We start from the raw sequence: 18,744 nt of genomic DNA on the forward strand, positions 1-18,744 counted from the left end.
GGGTGCTTTATTGCAGTTCTCACTACCTGGGAGAGTGGACAGTGCTCTAGTTTGGGGCATACTAGGAGAACTCAAAAATCCTAATACATATCTCCTTGTGGTCTATGACAAAACCTCTGTCCTGCCCAGGGTACCCTAACCCTGCCCCACCCATATCTTCCATGAGGAGACCATGTCCACTTCTCCAGGCATGGCTGGGTGTCCACCTGTGCTTGGGCCCTCTCTGGAGTCCCTTCCCCTCATACATGCTCACAGGACCATGGCAGAGCCTCATCCACCTACTACCTGGTATCGATCTGGCTCTTCACACCATAGCTGGTCACCAAAGGAACGCAATCCTCGGCTTTTCCCAACATGCCACAGAAGCTCTTTCTAGGGCCACCAGCAGACTCTCACACACTTGAGATCAAGCCCCAGAAGTCGAGGGGCTCTCTACCTTCCCCCTTCGCTGCTGGCCTCAGCTTTCTCAGTCTTCCTGCCCACAGCATCCTCCACCGGGCTGAATTTCTCTCAGTTCCCAAACATGCCAGACCTAGCTGGCCTTTGGGCCTGTGCACACGCCGATCACTCTGTAATCACAAGCCTTCCTTTTCTGCTGCTGGACATGCCTTCCCCGGAGACTCCTTCCCCTACGCCTGGAAATCTGAGCTGGATATTTCAGTGTGTAAAACCCCACCTTTTGTTCATGGGGTTCCCTCTAGGCACCGCTTCCTCTCACGCTGTCCATTCTCCATGAGACAGACATGGGGACAGATGCCCAGCAAGAGAAAGAAACACATAAATGCACTGGCCTCAGAGGGCTGAAGTGACACAGGGCCAGAAAGAGAGATGAGTACAGGGGACACACCTGAAACAAGAACGAGTGGAGCAGCCGCTGGCCCACGGTGACCTATGCTTGGCTGTAACACAAGTCTTGATGTGTTACAATGACAGGGAAATGCATCTTCCCACCGCAGCAACCAGGAAGCCAGCAGCAGCAGGAGTCTGGGGAACCACAAACAGGAGGAAGCCAAACAATACTGTGCTGTAAAGGAAGGCTCAAGCTAGAAAGCACCCTGAAGCCTGTGAAATGAATGCCCACTGTAACAGGGCAACAGATGCACGGGGTGGGGGGTTGTCAGCCAGGAAGGTACCAGGGACAATATGATGAAGTGTGAGACCGTACAGGAGAGGGAGGTCTGGCCACCAGCCCTTGGAAAGTCCCCTGCCCAGTGCTGTGGCTGTGGGGCAGAATGGGAGAAAGGAGTAACTGGAAAGCCTGCGGCTCAGAAGCTCTCAAGTAAGCTACCACCATGGGGATGAGACAGGGAAGGGGAGCCCATCTGTCCCTGGAGTGTTTGGCAGGAAGTGAGCATTGTCAGAACTATACGAAACATGGCCAAGCTACCAATTCTTGCAGCAAGTTCGTATTTTAAGTACTACTGATATTTATTTCCCTAAAAACAAACAATGTTGGGAGATGGACTATTTGATTGGCAGTGGCTCCTTTCCCAGCATCCTGGCTCATTGAACAGAGGACCGTCAGTCAAACTGCCAGCCTACCAAGCATCAAGTACCCCAGACACCGTGAGGAAGCCATGGGATGGTTGTGTTTATAGAAGTTGAGATTCTGAACATTCAGCCACAGCCACAACAGTCTTAATTTGTGTCTTAAAGTTTACTAAGGACTTTTCCAATTCCAAGCCCCACAAACGCTTTCCCACTATACCGGAGAGTGAGAACCTTCCCTGGGTTTACAGACTGCTGTGACCAGCAAGAAAGGAACTGTGCTGTGTGACTGGTGTTAAACACCATGCTTCTTTTACATGATGGTCTGCTGTGATCCGTGCAAACACCCCTCTGGCTATAGAAACAAGATGCTCAGACCACCGGAGAGCCACTCGAAACGCCTTCCTATGATGCCCCACCTGTGAGGCAGAGAGGCAGTATCCAGCCAGCAGTAGTCCCTATAGCCACAGGAGAGTGGGGTGTTAGGCTGGGCCCCAGAAATGGTGTCGTTCTGGATGTATACTTGGCTTTGGGCATCAACGGCAACAGAAGAGATGGAACACAAGACCTGGAGCTGCACACTGCCTGCAACAGTGCCAGCAGCCCAGCAGTAGGAAGGGGCAGTGGGAGTAACCAGTCATATTGGTGGTAGTGGTGGCAGCCGCAGCAGTAGTGGTGACCTTAATTAAGGGTGAAGGGTCTTGGATATACTGGGACAGGGGCTATCACACCAGCCACTGACAAGAGCTGGGGAATTCCAATACCCTAGCTGCTACCATAAGGCTGAGAATTCCTCACTGTCAGATTATAGATCAGACATGTGATGTTCATTGTACCCAAAGTCAGGCTACCCCTTTACTCCCCGCAGTCACAGAGAGCTACTGTGAACTTACAGTTCTTAGAGCTGCATTCTCTTCTCAACCCCTGCATGCGAGGTCTACTCTTTCCCACTTTCCAGACCCAAAATGCCCCTGAGTGACAGCTAAACTTCTCAGTGCCCATGACCTCTTGCCCATAGGCTGGTTTGAGGGTTTTACTCCCTACCACACATACCTCAAACCTACGAGAGTCAGATACTTCCCTGGTCCTATGGTGTTGAAGGCTCTCCCTCCCGTCAAGACTCAGTGATGCTGCCCATGGTATCACACAGGGCAACTCTCCTACTATCCTGGGAACTGAAGATCCGAAGGATCTGTCCCTCCTCCTTCGGGTCCCTGGTTCTACTCTGTAACAGCTGTCTTTCCTATTGTTCTTCCACTTCAGGGTCTCATCACGGCTGCCTGTGACTGCGAGCCTCTCTCTCTCCTGAGCCGAAACTTCATCTCTGCTGCCTTCTCATGATCCTGCTGTTTTCTTTTTTCTCTTTCTCTCTTTTTTCTTTTAAGATTTCTGTTTATTATATGTGTTTATTGTTTCTAGTCTGTGTACCACGTACATGCAGTGCCTAAGTAGGCCAGAAGAGGGCATAGGATCCCCAGGAATTAAAGTTACAGACAGTTATGAACGCCCATATGGGTGCTGAGATGTGAACCCAGGGTCCTCTGCAAGAGCAACGAGCACTCATAACCACCCATCCATTACCCCAGCCTGAAACCTGCTATTTTCCTTTAACACACCACACCCACTTCCTAGGTCTACACCAGGGCTGGGACCTGTGACCTGATAGCTCTAGGGGGTCCATCTGCTCCTGGTCCTGCCTGTATGCTGCAGATACCAGCTGCTGTCAAATGCTGAGGGGTTCAGAAGCTTCCCAAGCCTTGTCCTGCAGGAGCCCCTTCTCGCCTACCCTCAGTTTCCAGGCATGCAGAACAGAAGACCCCCCACCTAGCTGACTGGGAACAGGAAGAGCTTTTCTGGGGTACCTACTACTCCCACCCCACCTGAGATCCAGAATAATCACAAAGCACAGCCGTGGAGTTCTACTTGGCTTTGGCCCCTGACTCCTTCTGTTCTGGTTTCCCCTGAAGCTAGCCGTGGCAAGCGAGGGGAAGAAGCTGCCCAGTGGTACCCTAGGCATCTTCAAGGGAACCAACTCTAGCTGGGAGTCAGAAACTTTAGCTTTTCTCCTTTTTACTTTATTTCTGCCTGAGAGATGTATATAAAGGTTAGGACCATAGCAGCTACCCAAGTTCATGAGGAACCCTTGAAACGCATGCAGTTTCTGAGATGTAGAGGAGTCCCCAACACTGCCTTCTGGATTTGCTCCACATGAGGACAACCCCTACATTATTTAAGACGCCATAGTTGAAGTTTTGCTGCCAGAAGTCAAACATGTTCCTAGGAGACACAAAGTCATTTTTAGAAAGTGTTTATGGTGAGTTATGTTTTTCAAAAAAAAAAAATGACCACAACAGTATCTCCTACAGGATATTTACGAAATGTGTGCTTGATAATCCTCCTATTGAATGGTAGAGATTATATTCCTCGCCCTTGAACTTGGGTGGACCTCTTAAACTGTCTCCACTCGTGGAGAATGGTGGAAGTGGCGCTACGTGACTTCCAAGCCTGGGTCATAAAAATGGCACGCACTTCCTCCTAGCTTTCTCTTGGGACAATCACTCTTGGCACCCGGCCACTGGCTGGGAGGAAGCCTAGACTAGCCTATTTGGAGCCCACAGGGAGAGGCCATAGGTAAGTTTGCTGACCACAGGCCCAGATGAGGCCCCAGACAGTAGCTTCCATCTCCCACCAGATGTGTGAGAGAAGACACCTACAGGAGATTGCAGTCCCTGGCCTTCAAGGTACTCCTGGTCTTTGAATCTTCTGGGTCAAGGCCCAGATGTTGCCAAGCAGAGATAAGTTGCCCACCAACCCTTGAGAAAATCTCTGGAAAGCAAAATGACACAGGGGTTTCACTGAGGGTGTGTGGGAGAGATGCCATGGGGCCTTCATGGAGGGTCTGTGAATGAGATGGCATCGGGATGTCACTGAGGGTCCGTGAGCACAGTAGCAGGCTACCCCACATCACTGAGTCCTGAACATGCTTGTTCCCTGGTGACCCCTGGGCTGAGACCTGAATGAAGAGAAGACACTGACAACCAGGAAGTGGAAGCTGTAAGCCAGTGGAAAAGCAGACAGCGGCTGCAGGAGACCCCACACACTCTAAGGGCATCCAGAGGGCTGAGAGGAAAGCTGTACTACAAAGGAACTGCAGAAGGTGTGCCAAGGGGTGAATGGGACAGACACCAGTTCTTCTGGGTCCCAGGACTTCTCCCTGGGGACCTGACAGAAGCCACTCCCCATTCACTCCCCATTGGCAGTCCGGAGAAACCTCTGTGCAGAGGAGGGACCCCTGGGAGGAGTTATAAGCTTCTAATAGGAGAAATTTGTTTTCTTGTTTAAAACCAAAGGTGGTCAGAAACCAGTGCTGTTTGAAACACCAGCTCACCACATACAAGGAAAAGCACAAGCCCTCAGGGGTATTGTGGGGGCTTTGCAGCCTGCTCATCTTGGTTCTGGGTCCTTTCTCTGACCCTTGGTTTGGCCTCTGCGAAACAGCCACACTTTACCACACAGCTGATACACCACTCAACCACACATCTTCAAGCCCCATGCACCTGCCCATGCCAGTCACTCCACCTTCTGCACCTGGAGATTCTCTCCTCCCACGTTCACCTCCATAACACCTCTCCTATAAGCCGACCTGGGTTCCTATCATGCCCTGTGATTCTGCACATAACTACAGCCATGTAAAGTCTATTTAAGCTGAGTGACACAGGTATGCCTTCTCACCATCTTCATCCTCTAATTTCACAAGAACGCGACCTGTCAGTCTGAGGAGATGGCTCATGGTAATGTGCTCCCAGCACAGCCTGGAACCCATGTTAAAGCCAAGCAGCTGCCATGGTCACCTGCAATTCCAGTACTTGAGAAGCAGAAGACAAGGGATCCCTGGGGCAAATCAGCTAGCAAGCCTAGCCAGAATTGGTGAGCATTGGGTTTAGTGAGAGAACCTCTCTCAAGCAATAAAAGATGGAAAATGACTCAACTTTAGGCCTATACACGTGTATATACATACACATACATGCATACATGTGTGCTTGCACACATGCAAGCACACATACAGGCATGTAGGTCTCTCTCTCTTTCTCTCTCTCTCTCTCTCTCTCTCTCTCTCTCTCTCTCTCTCTCACACACACACACACACACAAAACCAACAAAAACTGAGACCTTCTTAAGAGCAAATTTCAGTCCTTTTTTTTATCTTTGGGGTTCCAAGGCTCATTTCAGTAACAATGGCAACCAAGCAGCCTATGATATTTCAGGGTGAATTGGGGGTCAGGGAGAGAATGAGAATGGGGGAATTAGGAAGAATGAATAAATTATTGAAAGATGGATTGATCAATGGATGGGGAAGGGAAAAGGGTGGTTGAATGCATAGATAGATAAAGCAAGAGATGAGTGTGTGGATAGAGGGGTGGGTGGATAGGGAAAGGAGGGAAGGGTGTGTGGGCGGATTTATAGATGGAGGAAAGAAAGGATGGACTGACGAGTAGATGGCACAGAGGTAAAGGTCTGGAATAGCAAGCCAGCGGTTAGACGGCTGGTAGATAACGGTGGTGGGTGGCGATGTGGGTACGGTATTTGGTGCTGTGGAGATGAGAGGGAGGTGAGTGGCCAAAGTCATCTAACTGGATGGGAGGGGACATGCAGGATGGTAGAAGCTTTGATGGTGGGCTTCTGGAAGGATAGAAGGGGGCACCTTTGTCAGGGCCCAGCAAATCAATGTTCTAGGCTTTGTGGACCACACTGGTCTTTAAAGGCTCTCTCACGTTCTTCTCCGTATTCCTTCACAAACATTCAAAAACACAAAAACAATTCCCAGCCAACAGGCTTCCAGAACCAGGTCCCCAAGGGGCAGGAATCAACCCGAATGACTTGATTGACACATTAGCTCTACTGAATCTCGAGTCTGAGAAACAGAAGCCCGCTCCCCTTCCCACAGCACAGTGGCCTTGGGGAGTAGAGAGATCTGAGGGAGAACCTGCCAACCTTAATGAGTGGGAGGAGCCCTGGGTTGGGTTGGGTGCTACATTCTGAAGTCTCTGGTCTACTTCAAGATCAGCATCTCTGGCTTGGAGCCATGTGGTGGGGTCTCTGACACTTCTGTCCACGCAGATCTGATGTGATAACTACTCAGCAGCGCAGTTCCAGAAAGCAGTTTCTGAGCTGATTTCCTGGCTCTGCCCTGCCCAGGATGGCACTGTGGCTTGCCAGCAGCTTTAGCCTCTCTCCACCTGGCAGGAAGTGCTGCAAACTCACACTGGTGCCTCATAAAACAAGAGCGCCAAGCTCACATGAAGCTATCAGGGAGGAGCCGGTGAGGGAGCAGAATTCAGGGGTCCAGTTGTCTCTGCCATGCTGAGTCACCCTTTCAGAAGCAAAGGTGGGGAGGGCTGGGTACTTCAGTCCTGGGAACTCCACACACACGGAACTGGAACCCCAAGCAGCTGCCCGTGCTAAACCAGAGGACTCATCGGTCCTCCACCCAGAGAGCCAGCTGCTCCCTGCTCACATGGGAACACTGCAGTAGCATGATCTCTAACTGGTTTACCCCGAGGCCTGGCTTCATGTAGGACCCTGGAAGGTGGTCCTCTAGTCTTCTTCTCTGAGGAGTGGATCATGCATGAGAATAGTGGACAGCTTAGGAAATCCATGTCTGCCTTGACTCCATTACTACGTGACCTTGACCCAGTCATTTCCTCCGAGCCTACACGTTACTACCTGCCAAATGCCTACCAGTGACCACTGGTGGCTCTGACATTCTATGAGCTGAATAAAACAGCCAAGGAATCGAGTATCAAGGCTGAACTGCTGCGGGGCCGGAAATCCTTAGACAACTGGGAGAACTGCCATAGGCCCAAACATCCAGCCCCCTCACCTTTGCTGCATGCAACCCTCCCTATGACTCAGCCTGAATCAAAACCACCTCCTCAGGAAAGCCTGACCACATTCTCCAGATTCCCCATAATTGTGGCCATGCCCCTGTACCCTCAATGATTTCTTCCTGCATTTGTTGCCAGAGATCTCCTAGGGAAGAGGAGACCAGGGTGACTGAGAAAGCCCCTTGATTCCCTGAGCAACTGTCATTGTGCAGACACATCATAGTCCATAAGGACCAAAATATAAGGCACTGGCACAGAGTTTAGGCATGGCTCTGCAGTGAAACACTCACCTGGCATGCTGCAAGCCCTAGGTTCTATTCCCAGCACCACAGAAACAAACACAGACTGCTTTGGGGATCCTCATCGATATCTAGACTACTTCCCAGTGTCCCCTGCCAGAGCCCCCACCCCACCCAGGCACGGAGTTATTCTGCCTAGTACATCCATCAGTAGACTAGGCTTATCTGAAAAGCCTGGCCCAGAGCCTCAGCCACCAAGCCTGTTAATGTAGCCACCCCTGTGTGCTCCCTGATTTCTGCTTCTCGGAGTCCAGCTCTGTAAAAGGGCAATTAGTTAGAGACGATCAGAATGACGAACTCACCAGGCTTAAGTGCTGCAGCATCTGCACATATCTGCGGAAGGAGAGAAGGACAATGTTGTGTTAACTCCATCCTGAACAAGCCGAGAGGGGCGGGGCTTTGTGGGCCAGCCCCAGGCTGCTGTTGGAGCACTTACGCTTTCTCTGAAGACAGTAGCTCCTGAGCAATGACAAGGGCTCTGGACTGTCCCTCAACCTGTGGGGGTGGGGGGGACAGAAAACAGTGAAAATCAGGGTAGGTAGTTGAGAGGACAGCCCTGAAAATGACCAGGCTGTAGGAGGTGGGTCTGTGTGTTTGTCACGAACAGTGTGACCTTCAGCAAGTGCAGCTCCTCTCTGAACCTTGGCTTCCTCCTCTATACACATGGGTATGAAGAGTATCTACTCCAGAAGGCTGCCAAACGGATACCCTGTATGGTGCCTGACACAGTGCTCAATAAATGTCCCTATCATGGTGATGTGACCTTGGCATCCAGCTCAGCGTCTCACTGGCCCGACGACCTGCTGTATGTATACTAAGGTGTCTCTGGACACACGTTCCCATCTTCTTCCAGAGTCTTTCCCTACATCTTCTCTCCCCACTTTTTGACTCTTTCAGGGTGAAGCACCTACAAGCACCTGTGCGGTTTACTTTTCTCGTTGCTCTCAGAAAAGGCCTGACTAAAGCAACTTAACAAGAAACAGTGTATTCTAGCTCACAGTTCAGGGAGTCAGCCCATCACAAGGTGGGGGAAACATGGCAGCTGGCCACATTGTTACAGGGCCACTAGCAGAGAGAGACGAGTGCTGGACTTCAGCTCACTGTCTCCATTTCATTCAGTCCAGGACTCGAGCCCAGGGGATAAGGGCTCTGGTAGCTAGGGTGGGTCTTCCCAATTCAGTTAACCCAACCTAGAAACTCCCTCACAGACAAGCCCAAAAGTTTGTCTCTAGGTGACTCTAGGTCCTGTCAGGTCCACAGTATTAACCATCACAGCTCCTAGCCTAGAGAAAGCCAGAAGTCATTCTCTGATCTTTAGCCACAGCATTCGTTTTTGCCATAGGCGCTTTCCTATGTGTCTTAGGAAAATCAACAGCGGGCATGGCTTCTGTCTGCAGGAAGACAGCAACACCCCAATCCCAAGTGACACCTAAAATATCTTCAGACACTGCCATGCAGACGTCCCATGCTGATAAAATCAGATACAGTGTCTGGCATAGATTAGGTGCCAAGTAAACACAGCCTTTCCCCCACTGCCGGTCTCTGATGACTTCCTGGAAGTTTAAGTCACGGCGGCCATTCTGTCAGGGCAGAGGCTGGCCTAGGTCAGTCTCCTTTCTGTGGCACACTGTAGCCTCCAGCTGGAGTGTGAAGCCAGGAGAGAGAGCCAAGAGACCCCGGGAAGCCTCTGCTCCTTGTTCACTGCTTCCCTACTATGGGAACCAAACAGACTCATAGCCCATCTGCATCTGCAGGGCCAATGTCAGACTCACAAGGCAGAGAGGCTCTAACCGAATCCACAGGTGGGCAACCCTCATAAGGCAAGATGCATCTAGCCAGGGCAGGCTTCCACAGCCTAGGGGACACACAGCAAAGCATCCACAGGCAGTGGTATTTTGTAGGCAAGAGACTTAAAGGTGTCTGTCTCTTATAAAATGAGGAAAGAGAGTCAAACTGGTTTCACTCTCCCAAAGGCCAGTAATTCATCTGTCATACAATGTTGAAAGTCACTGCTCTGGTGTTAGAAGACCTGGGTTCAAATCCTGGGCCCTGCTTCTTCCTGTCTTTGTGCCTGTGGGCATTATTTCTCCTCTCTGAGTCTCAACTGTCAACAGGAACAATAATATCTATATGGCATAAGAGCTCCCAGGTAGGGACACTCAGGAACTGCCAAGCACAGCCCTGACCTATGCGCACTCATTAGCTCCCTGAGTACAGCTACTTCAATCAACTCTTTTTGCAGATGTAGAAACTGAGGCACCGATGAATCCTACCCTTTGCATAGCTAAGATTTCATCCTAGGTCCAGCTCCAGTGTCCAAGCCCTGACAAAGAGCCAGCATGGCTAAGCACACATGACATCTAGGTTGTGTCTAATAAGCCCGCCTTAAGTCCAGGAAACAGTTAAGTCAGGACATGTTTAAGTCAGATGTGGTAGCAGGTACCTGTAGTCCTAGTGGGAGGAGGAGGATCACTTGAGCCCAGGAGTTTAGGGCTGGCCTGGGAAACATAGTTAGACCCTGTCTCTAAACAAAACTAAACAAAATAAATGCTCTTGTTGCCCAATAAGCCCACTGTAAAATACCCCACACACTCCACTGTTCTGTAAGTGGGGGATCATCTGCACTCAGTAAACTCTGCATGTCTGTGCTCAGTCTAGGTGGTGAGTGTTCCTGTGTGGCACCTGGCTGGGTCTGGCATTGCAGGCTGGTATCCTTAGACTTGGCTCCTAGCTGCCACAGAGCTGTGAACAGACTAGCGCTTGGTTCTGTTCTGTGGGCAGCCGTGTGGCCATGGGCCAGTGTTAACATGCCTTGGTTGCCTCACATGAAAAACAAGGTGTCTACCCCCCACTGCAGGGACACGGTGATGGATGGGAGAGGTTTCACTCTTCCCGGACTTTTGAAGTTGTCGTCATCACCATTGTTAGGATCTCTGCATCGGGGACAGACTTCTGGGAGGGCTCTGGCACGGACGGCTCTGCACGTCCCTCCTGCCAGACGGGCAGATTCGGGGTGGGACACACAGGCCACTCTGCTTCAGCACTCCAAGATGATGGATGCGCCTTCACTGGGGAGGCCTGCCAGGCTTCGTGCCCCAGGTTCTCCTCTGAAGCTGCTTCTGGGTGGGGACCAACTGGGCCATTTAACACACATGTTTATTTAACCAGGAAGTGAACTTAGAGTCTGAAGGCAGTGTCCAGGGACATGCTCCTGGGAACAGGGCTCCTCCCAGGAGCATCGGATTGGGGCATGAAGGCCTGCACATAGTATTGCCCATAGCTAGATAGGGAGTATTGACACCAGACAGCTGCCTGCCCCTAGCAGGAGCTGTCCCAGGGCCAATCAGTCCTGCCCCTTCTCCCCACTCTCCAGACAAATCAGTTGCTCTCAGGCTCAGTTTTTAGGTCAGTCCTTCCGCTAGGGAGTCTCATTAAACAGCAGGTCCTAGAAGAGTCCAGAGTGCTGGCTCTGTCTCCGTGCCTTGGTTTCCCCAGCTGTCAGAGTAGGGAGCACTAAGAGCCCTTGGGTCCTCCTTTTCCTAACCGGCATCTGTGGGAGTCTGGAAGTTCCTCCCTGAAGCTAGTTGGAACTACGACAGCAGTGAGCAAGAGCAGTGGAGCCAGGTGAACCTTGCCACCTTTCCCTCAGTCAGATGTAACTGGGCACTCCTTTTTTTGTTGTTGTTTTGTTTTGTTTTTCGAGATAGGATTTCTTTGTGGCTTTGGAGCCTGTCCTGGAACTAGCTCTTATAGACCAGGCTGGCCTCGAACTCACAGAGATCCACCTGCCTCTGCATCCCAAGTGCTGGGATTAAAGGCATGCGCCACCACCACCCGGCAACTCGCACTCCTTTCCACATTGGCTTCTGTTAGCTTGACACACAGTATAGACAGAGTGACGTTTTATGTCAGTAACTCATGAACTTTGCTATTTTTAAGTGAATTACAAGATCCTTTTTTTTCTTTTGAAATGGTCTGATGTAGCTCAGGCTTGCCTCAAACTCATTATGTACCTGAGGATGACATTGAATTTTGATCTCCCTACCTCTACTTCCCAGTGTTGGGATTACAGTTGTGACAGGACATCTAGGTTAAGTGGTACTAGGAATCAGATCTAGGGCCTCAAGCATGCTAGGCAAATGCCCATGCTTTAAAATGTCCTCAGGATTGCATTCTGATGTAAATAAGGTTTAGAAATGGCTTATGACACGATTCCTTGGGGCCTCTATTATGAAGAGGAAGGCTGTTCCACAGGAATGGCATAAGACACAAATGAACATGTCCTCCTAGAGAGCACAGAGCTTCAGGAGTGAGCCTGATTGGCAGTACATTGTGACACAGGCCAGGGAGTCCCAGCTTGGGCCTGTCTCTTAGGATGGCCCAGGTAAGTCCCGAAACAACAAAAGCTTCCCCTCAACCTCCCAAGGACCCCAAGATGTTAAGACCCAGGCGGGGGTGGAGCAACAAAGAGGGGACCTGCCCTGAACTGCCACATGACAACCTGTTCAGGCGCACGACCATACCCAGCGCAGGAAGGGCACATGTCTGTGGACATTTCACAGGTCTTCAGCAAGTAGAGGGCCTGCCATTGAGCTTCGGAAATGTTCCGAGGTCATGCCTGACAAGGGGCAGTGCTCAGGCAGCCAGATGACTCCAGGTCTTGTCCCCAAGTTCCCTAGCACTCCAGCTTTGGGATAGCATGGGTGCTCCCTGAAACTTGGCTCCAGCAAACACACTAGGGGAATGACTTGCTGATCATCCCCATGGTCACCTGTTGTTCTTGTGTCACATGGAGAGGGATGGGGATGTCAAAAAGGAACAAGTGTCTGCAGGACGACGAAGGAGAAGGGACAGCAGAGACATACAGCTTCCTGCGATCCAGTGGAGAGGGAGGAAGCAGCATGAAAATTCTAGGAGGGAGATCCAGGTCTGGCTGCGGTTTGTGACAGACCTGCAGTGGCAAAGTGCTGTCTTGGAACTCTGTGCCCAAGGTAGCAAAGACCACTCTTTACTCCTGATGTCACCTCTGAGCTGTTAAGGCCCTGAAGTGAGCTCTGCTAAGGCTTCAGTTCCTTCTCGGGAGACACAAGACTCTCCCGTGTCAGTGACGCCTATACCCACCCAGCAGCGGCTGCCCACCTCTCTCCACCCAGCCCGTGGAAAAGCACCTTCTACTTGCCCCTTGTGCAAGTTAGACATTCCATGGATACTGGAATCCTGCAGAATGGCCCTTCGGTACCTGACTTCACTTAGCCAAGCATCCTCTAACATCATCCATTCTTAGAAATGGCAGGATCTCCTTAAAGGCTGAATACTACTCCACTGTTAACCTATGTGTACATGTGCATGTGCTGTGCATGCATGTGTGTGTGTGTGTGTGTGTGTGTGAGTGTGTAGGTCAGGGAACATCTTGTGGGAGACAATTTTCTCTTACCACCTTGTGGGTCCCAGGGATCAAACTCAGGCTGTCAGACTTGGCAGCAAGTGCCCTTACTTGCTGAGCAATCTTGCTGGCTCCATATTCCTTTGTGTATGTGTGTGTGTGTGTGTGTGTGTGTGTGTGTACCATATTTTCTGTACCCCTCCATCAGAGACAGACACTCAGAGAGTAGGCTTCATGTTAAATGTTCTTAGCATGATTATTAAGAGCTTCTAAATGTCCCTTCCATTGTGCCTCGTTCTCGAATCCAGGGCAGCAGCAGCTGTGACTAACTTGCAAGTTCCCGTGCTGGCAGCAGCAGGAGCCAACTCACATCTCTGTCTTGTCCCTACATCTCACTTTGGCTCTAGAAGGTTAATCATGACCTTAGTCAAAGGTTAATCAAAAGCCAGGATGGTGTCTGGATGCCAAGACTTTCTTGTGTCATCTCCTGCTTCCTGTGGACACATGCTCACCTTCCCATGCATGCTGGCTAGTTCTATGTCAACTTGACGCAAGCTAGAGTCATTTGGGAAGATGGAGCATCAATTGAGAAAAAAAAATCCCTACCAGACTGGCCTGTGGGTAAGCCTCAGTAATCTGTTTATTTGTTTGTTTGTTCATTTGTTTAATGAGTAGTGTGGGAGGGCTCAGCCCACTGTGGGTGTTGCCATCCCTGGGTTGCTGGTCCCAGGTTGTATAAAAACAGCAGGCTGAGCAAGCAGCGTCCTTCATGTCCTCTGTATTAGCTCCCACCTCCAGGTTCCCACCTTGAGTTCCTGCCCTGACTTCCCTGGACAGTGAACTGCAAGCTATAAGCTGAACTAAATGCTTTCCCCTCCAAGTCCCTTTTGGTTTTGGTCCGTGTTGTTACATAGCAATAGAAACTGTAACTAAGAATTCCTGTAACCATGACCCATTCTCTTATGAGGACAGCTCCCCCACCCTCGCTCCTATAACACCTGCATACCCCAACCCAAGCCTCAAACACCTCCCCAGTGAAGCTCAGCTCACGCATAGCACCAGAGCTGCCCCAGCTGTCCTGCCCCACAGAGCCATTGCTGGACTGAGAGACACATCACACAAACAAGTTGGTTGGATGGGCATGCCAAGCTTAGTTTAAAGGTTGTCAAGGGAGGAAATGGTGTTCTCCAGCTCCCCCAAGGCAAGGTGTCCCATGAGCACCTTCACTTGTATCTCCCAGAGCAGAGGGTGCTGCCGAGGCTGGCCATCGGAGAGTGCACAGGGACAGCAGGCATCATGGCATTGTGCCATCTGACTGAGGCCTGGGGTGGGATCTGGGATGTGGGTCATCTAAGAGGCACTCAGGCGCTTTGGGTGTTTTCTACGCACACTGTGTATCAAGCAGATCACTGCATAACACCAGCAAAGAGGGAGCAAGTGGGGACTGTGACCTGCGGCCCAATCAAACAGCTGGGACCACTAGGTAAGGGACCCTCAGCAACCTCGTACCAGCTCCTTACTCCATCCACCTCTAAGCTCAACACTGGTATATGACATCCGGTCACCTCTGGGCCCCATGAGTCCTCCTGGATCCTCAAAGCTAAGCTCTGAGTTCTCCCTTGCCCACACTGCTTCAGAGTGTCCCTGTTGTGGTAGCATGCAGGTTCCTGGGGGCCAAGAGATCCCAGCCTCAGCAACTGTATGGAGCGAGCTGTTTGGCATATTCTCTCTGTTGTCATAGGCAGAGATGTGTCTTCACCAAGCGCAGGGATGGAGGCTAAGACATTCAGCCACTCCTCTGTTTATCTATAGATAGCAACCGCTTTTTTACGCACGGGGCCACGTGGAACCTGCCCTCCTGGGGCTACTCTACTAGGGAAAGGCCAGACTCACACAAGTGAACGCAGATCCAAGGACACAATTCCGGGATCAGGAAATGGGCAGGAATGCCTCTGCGAGAACAGCAGGAGGTGACGTTGTGCAGAGAGGGCAGAAAGTGGGGGAAACGGCGAGTGCAAAGGTTCTGGGGTGGCTGCGGGGCAGGCGGCACTTGGTTCTGTACTCTCACCGTGCCCGGTCAAAGGCCAGGCGCCGCTTCACTTTATTTGGTATGTGGTTGAGATAAAGTGATAACAATGTGATACACCAGGAATCAACCTTTACCACAGAAACATGAGAGAAAGAGCGGGTTGGCGGGTGTGAGCTCAGTTTGTGACGGGTTGTGTCTCCGAGTCTGCGTGTCTGGAAGGCTGCAGCTATGACGCTAAGGATGACAAATGAGAGGGGGCACTGGAACGGGACAGGGATTTGGGAAACGTCCCATATAGAGAGGGACAAAGCGGGGCAGATGGAGAAATGAAAGGGGACTCTATCGTGACAGTGCCTGTGAAGACCATGGAAGAGGAACTCAGGAGGCTGGGGCCACCAGGCTGCGGATGGCACTGAGCATGGGGGCTTCTGTGGACAAAGGGACAAGGCCTGGATCAGAGAGGGTGGGGGTGTGAAGTGTGCATGTGGAGGCCAAGGAGATGGCACGCGTGAGGACTTTGGGAAGACCCTGAAGATCTCCCTCCCCAGCTCCATGTGTCTCTGGCCATGCCTCTCTATAGGCCTCACCATGTGGAGCTCAACGGCTCCTTCATCAGGAAGGAGACTGGAATCTTCTGCACCATAGGAATGTAAGAAGGTGCAAAAAACTATGAAAAGTAAAAACAGAATTATCAAAGAGTGGAGGAACCCCACTTCTGGATACACATTCAGTAATACCAGGTCAGTGAGAGACGGCCTCACTATTCACAGCTGGGTCACAGTTGGGTCAGAAGGCAGAAGCCACCAGTGTACAGATGAAAGGTAGTCTAACTAGACAGTAGACGTCTGAGGAGCTACCACAAGGTTGGACCCTGTGATAAAAGCCAGGCTAGTAGTCGCTAGAGGCCACACCATCCACTCCTCGCATTCACGGATCCTGGAGGGTAAATTCACATGGACAGAAAGCAGTAGAGAGGGAGCCAGTGACTGCAGAGGGAGACATCTAATGAGGAAGGAGCATCTATTTGGGAAGGTACAGAAGTTCTACAAATGGATGGTAGAGGAGGCTACACAAACTGGGTGCGCTTAACGGACTGCAGCCTGGGGAACACAGCTCGGGGGCAGAGACTTGAGCAGCCTGTGCAAGACCCTGGTTCCGTCTCTAGCGCCACACACATATTAATGGGACTGGTGTCGTGTATTTTATCATAACATTTTCCCAAAACTGAAAGAAAGGAAACAGTATCAGTCTTCTCCCTCCTCTCTAAGATCCCCAAATCTTTACCCAGAAGTTCCTGTCCTGGTACCACCAGTTGCCTGGCTCACGTCTTTCAGAACTAAGTAGCGCCCAGCCCAGCCTGGAGAACTCAGCCTTTCCGGCAAGGTGCCGGCATGCAGCAAGTGCAGTGTTCATGAAGCATGCTGTGGTGGAGGAAGATGTGGGAGGGCACTGAGGGGGCAGATGGGACAATACGCAGATGCATGTCTGAACCCCAGGTCTGTGAGGACTTATGGGAACCACCAGGGTTCAGCTGGACATGAACCTGGGGAAAGGGTGAGGAGAAATTACAAGTGGAAGGGCTGGGGCCAAGGTCAGCTGTGGTGTGGGCAGAAGGGGGCCCGTGGGCCCAGACTTAGGAGACCTTTCTGAAAGCAGAGTAGGGCTGGCAAGAGCCCAGGTCTCAGGGAAGTGTGCCTAAAAGTAAGGCTGTGGGGAGGAGGTGTGGGGAGGAGGAAGGGGAGGTGCCGGGTCCTGGCTGGGCACTGGTCTCCTGGGAGCTGGTATTTTGCCTGATAAGTCCCCATTAGCCTGTAAAACGTACTCATTGTTGGGCAGGCGGGGTGCGCCAGCCTGTGGCCTCTGAATGTCTTTTACAGCAGAGCTATTTTTAAGTCCTTCTTGCTTTTCCTTTTTTCCTTTCTCCTCCTTTCCTTCAACCTACACCCTTTGTGTGTCTGAGTAAGAGAGGATGAGGCCAGACACGGGGGTGGACCACTTGGACTCTACTTCCTGTCCTGCTCCTGCCTCCAAACATCTGGGAAGCTAGGAGCTCACTACTGTACCCTAAAACCTTTCCCATGGCCTCCCCAGGAGCTCCTACTAACTGCTTACTTCTCTTCAGAGGGATTCAGGGCTGGGAGGCCTGCTCTGTCTTGCCTCCTGCATAAGGCTACACAGTCATGGAGATGGGGAGGGGGGTGTCTCTGTCTGTGGAGCCAGAGCTAGGTGAGCACAGAGGACAGGGAACGAGGGAGGCCTCTCTGGAGTCCCCATGCCACCAGCACTGTGACAGAGTGGGAAGATGCCCCACTTGGAGACTTCACTGCCTGTCACAGGCCACAAGGCCTTGGGCTTTTGGGAGAACCTGGAGCATGGCCAGAGTGGGCTGCCCAGCCTCTGGGGGCAGCATAGCAGCACACGTGGAGATCAAGCCCATTTTTAGTTCACGAGAGTTGCCCCCAAAGGAAAGGTTTTTGTTTGTGGTGCTGGGGATGGTCCCTAGGACCTCAAGCCCAGGAGACAAGCACCCCTCCCCCACCCAGGAAAATCCTGCACTCAGATATGAGGAGCTAAGAGAGCAAGCCACCGCGATGCTATCAGCTGAACAGCAAACAAATCAGACACTGTAAATGTCCTCTGCAGTGGGGTGGCAAGAGAGGGGCCAGCACATCTGAATAGCGGAATTCTATGCAGTATGGAAAATGTGTGATTCTATGTACTAACGTGGGAAGACCTCTGAGGGACTATGGGAAAAAAAAATCGAATGAGCCATTTCCAAGATTCTGACAATCTAATCCAATTTCTGTAAAAGCAACTCTGCAACCAGTCCACGCCATTCCCATTCACGGTGATCTACATGGGAGAGGTGAGGACCAGGTGTAGAGGAATGAGACCTTTGAGAGTGGTGAGGGATTTGGCTCAGGACCTCAGGGCACTGACTCCTGTCCATAGTGATGCCAGCAATGTGCCATGCAAGAGAAATGAAATTAGCTTCTTTAATCGTTTGTTTGCCCTTCCTGGGTATACATGTGCGCATATGGGTACATGCATGTTGTATGTGAGTGGAGGTCAGAGGTCAGCCCTGTGTATATTCCTTGATCACTCTCCACCTTGTGTTTTGGGACAGAATCTCTCACTGAATCTGGAGCTCACTATTTGACCAGGCTGTCAGACTAGGGAACTTCAAGAATTTGCCTGTCTCTGCCTTCCCGGTGCTAGATCTGGGGTTACATACACATGCCACTGCATTTACATAGGAACTAAGGATCAAATAGGCTGATGAGGAAATTATCCACTGGGCCATTTCTCCAATTCAGGAAAACCTGGTTGTAAAGGTGATTTCCACTCTGGTATATCTTTTAAGGTTCACACAGGACAGCAGCCGAAGGCTTGGGATGCTCGGCAGAGGAGGGGGTTCTGCAGAGGGAAGAGGTCTCCTGGAAGAGCCCAGCCCTTCGCCTCTCAGAATAACAGGATGCTCCTGGCTGACTCGGCCTGGCCTCGGCTGCCCATTGGCTCTATCTGGTATAACCCCAGCCAGATCAGCCAGGGGTCACTTGACCTTGGCAACTGTCACTGTCTTAACTGTCCTGATCCACAGTGTCACACTCCTGAGCTCTGACCTCCGTGTGTTCTAACCAGCCCCGCCTTGTAGCCATG

General features: G+C 51.3%; 1 protein-coding gene across 2 annotated transcripts in view; it reads right to left on the reverse strand.

Annotated features, from left to right (window-relative positions):
• The window catches only part of Fgd5 (FYVE, RhoGEF and PH domain containing 5), a 97,327-nt gene that overhangs the window by 32,600 nt on the left and 45,983 nt on the right, over window positions 1-18,744 (reverse strand). For both annotated transcript variants that reach the window (XM_038320051.2, XM_038320050.2), the window contains exons 4-5: window positions 8,109-8,167; window positions 7,975-8,005 (exon numbers count right to left, since the gene is read on the reverse strand). In XM_038320051.2, the coding sequence (XP_038175979.1) occupies window positions 7,975-8,005; window positions 8,109-8,167 (90 nt within the window). The remainder of the gene's footprint in view (window positions 1-7,974; window positions 8,006-8,108; window positions 8,168-18,744) is intronic.

This window comes from Arvicola amphibius, chromosome 2, assembly GCF_903992535.2.
Source record: "Arvicola amphibius chromosome 2, mArvAmp1.2, whole genome shotgun sequence".
NCBI lineage: Eukaryota > Metazoa > Chordata > Mammalia > Rodentia > Cricetidae > Arvicola > Arvicola amphibius.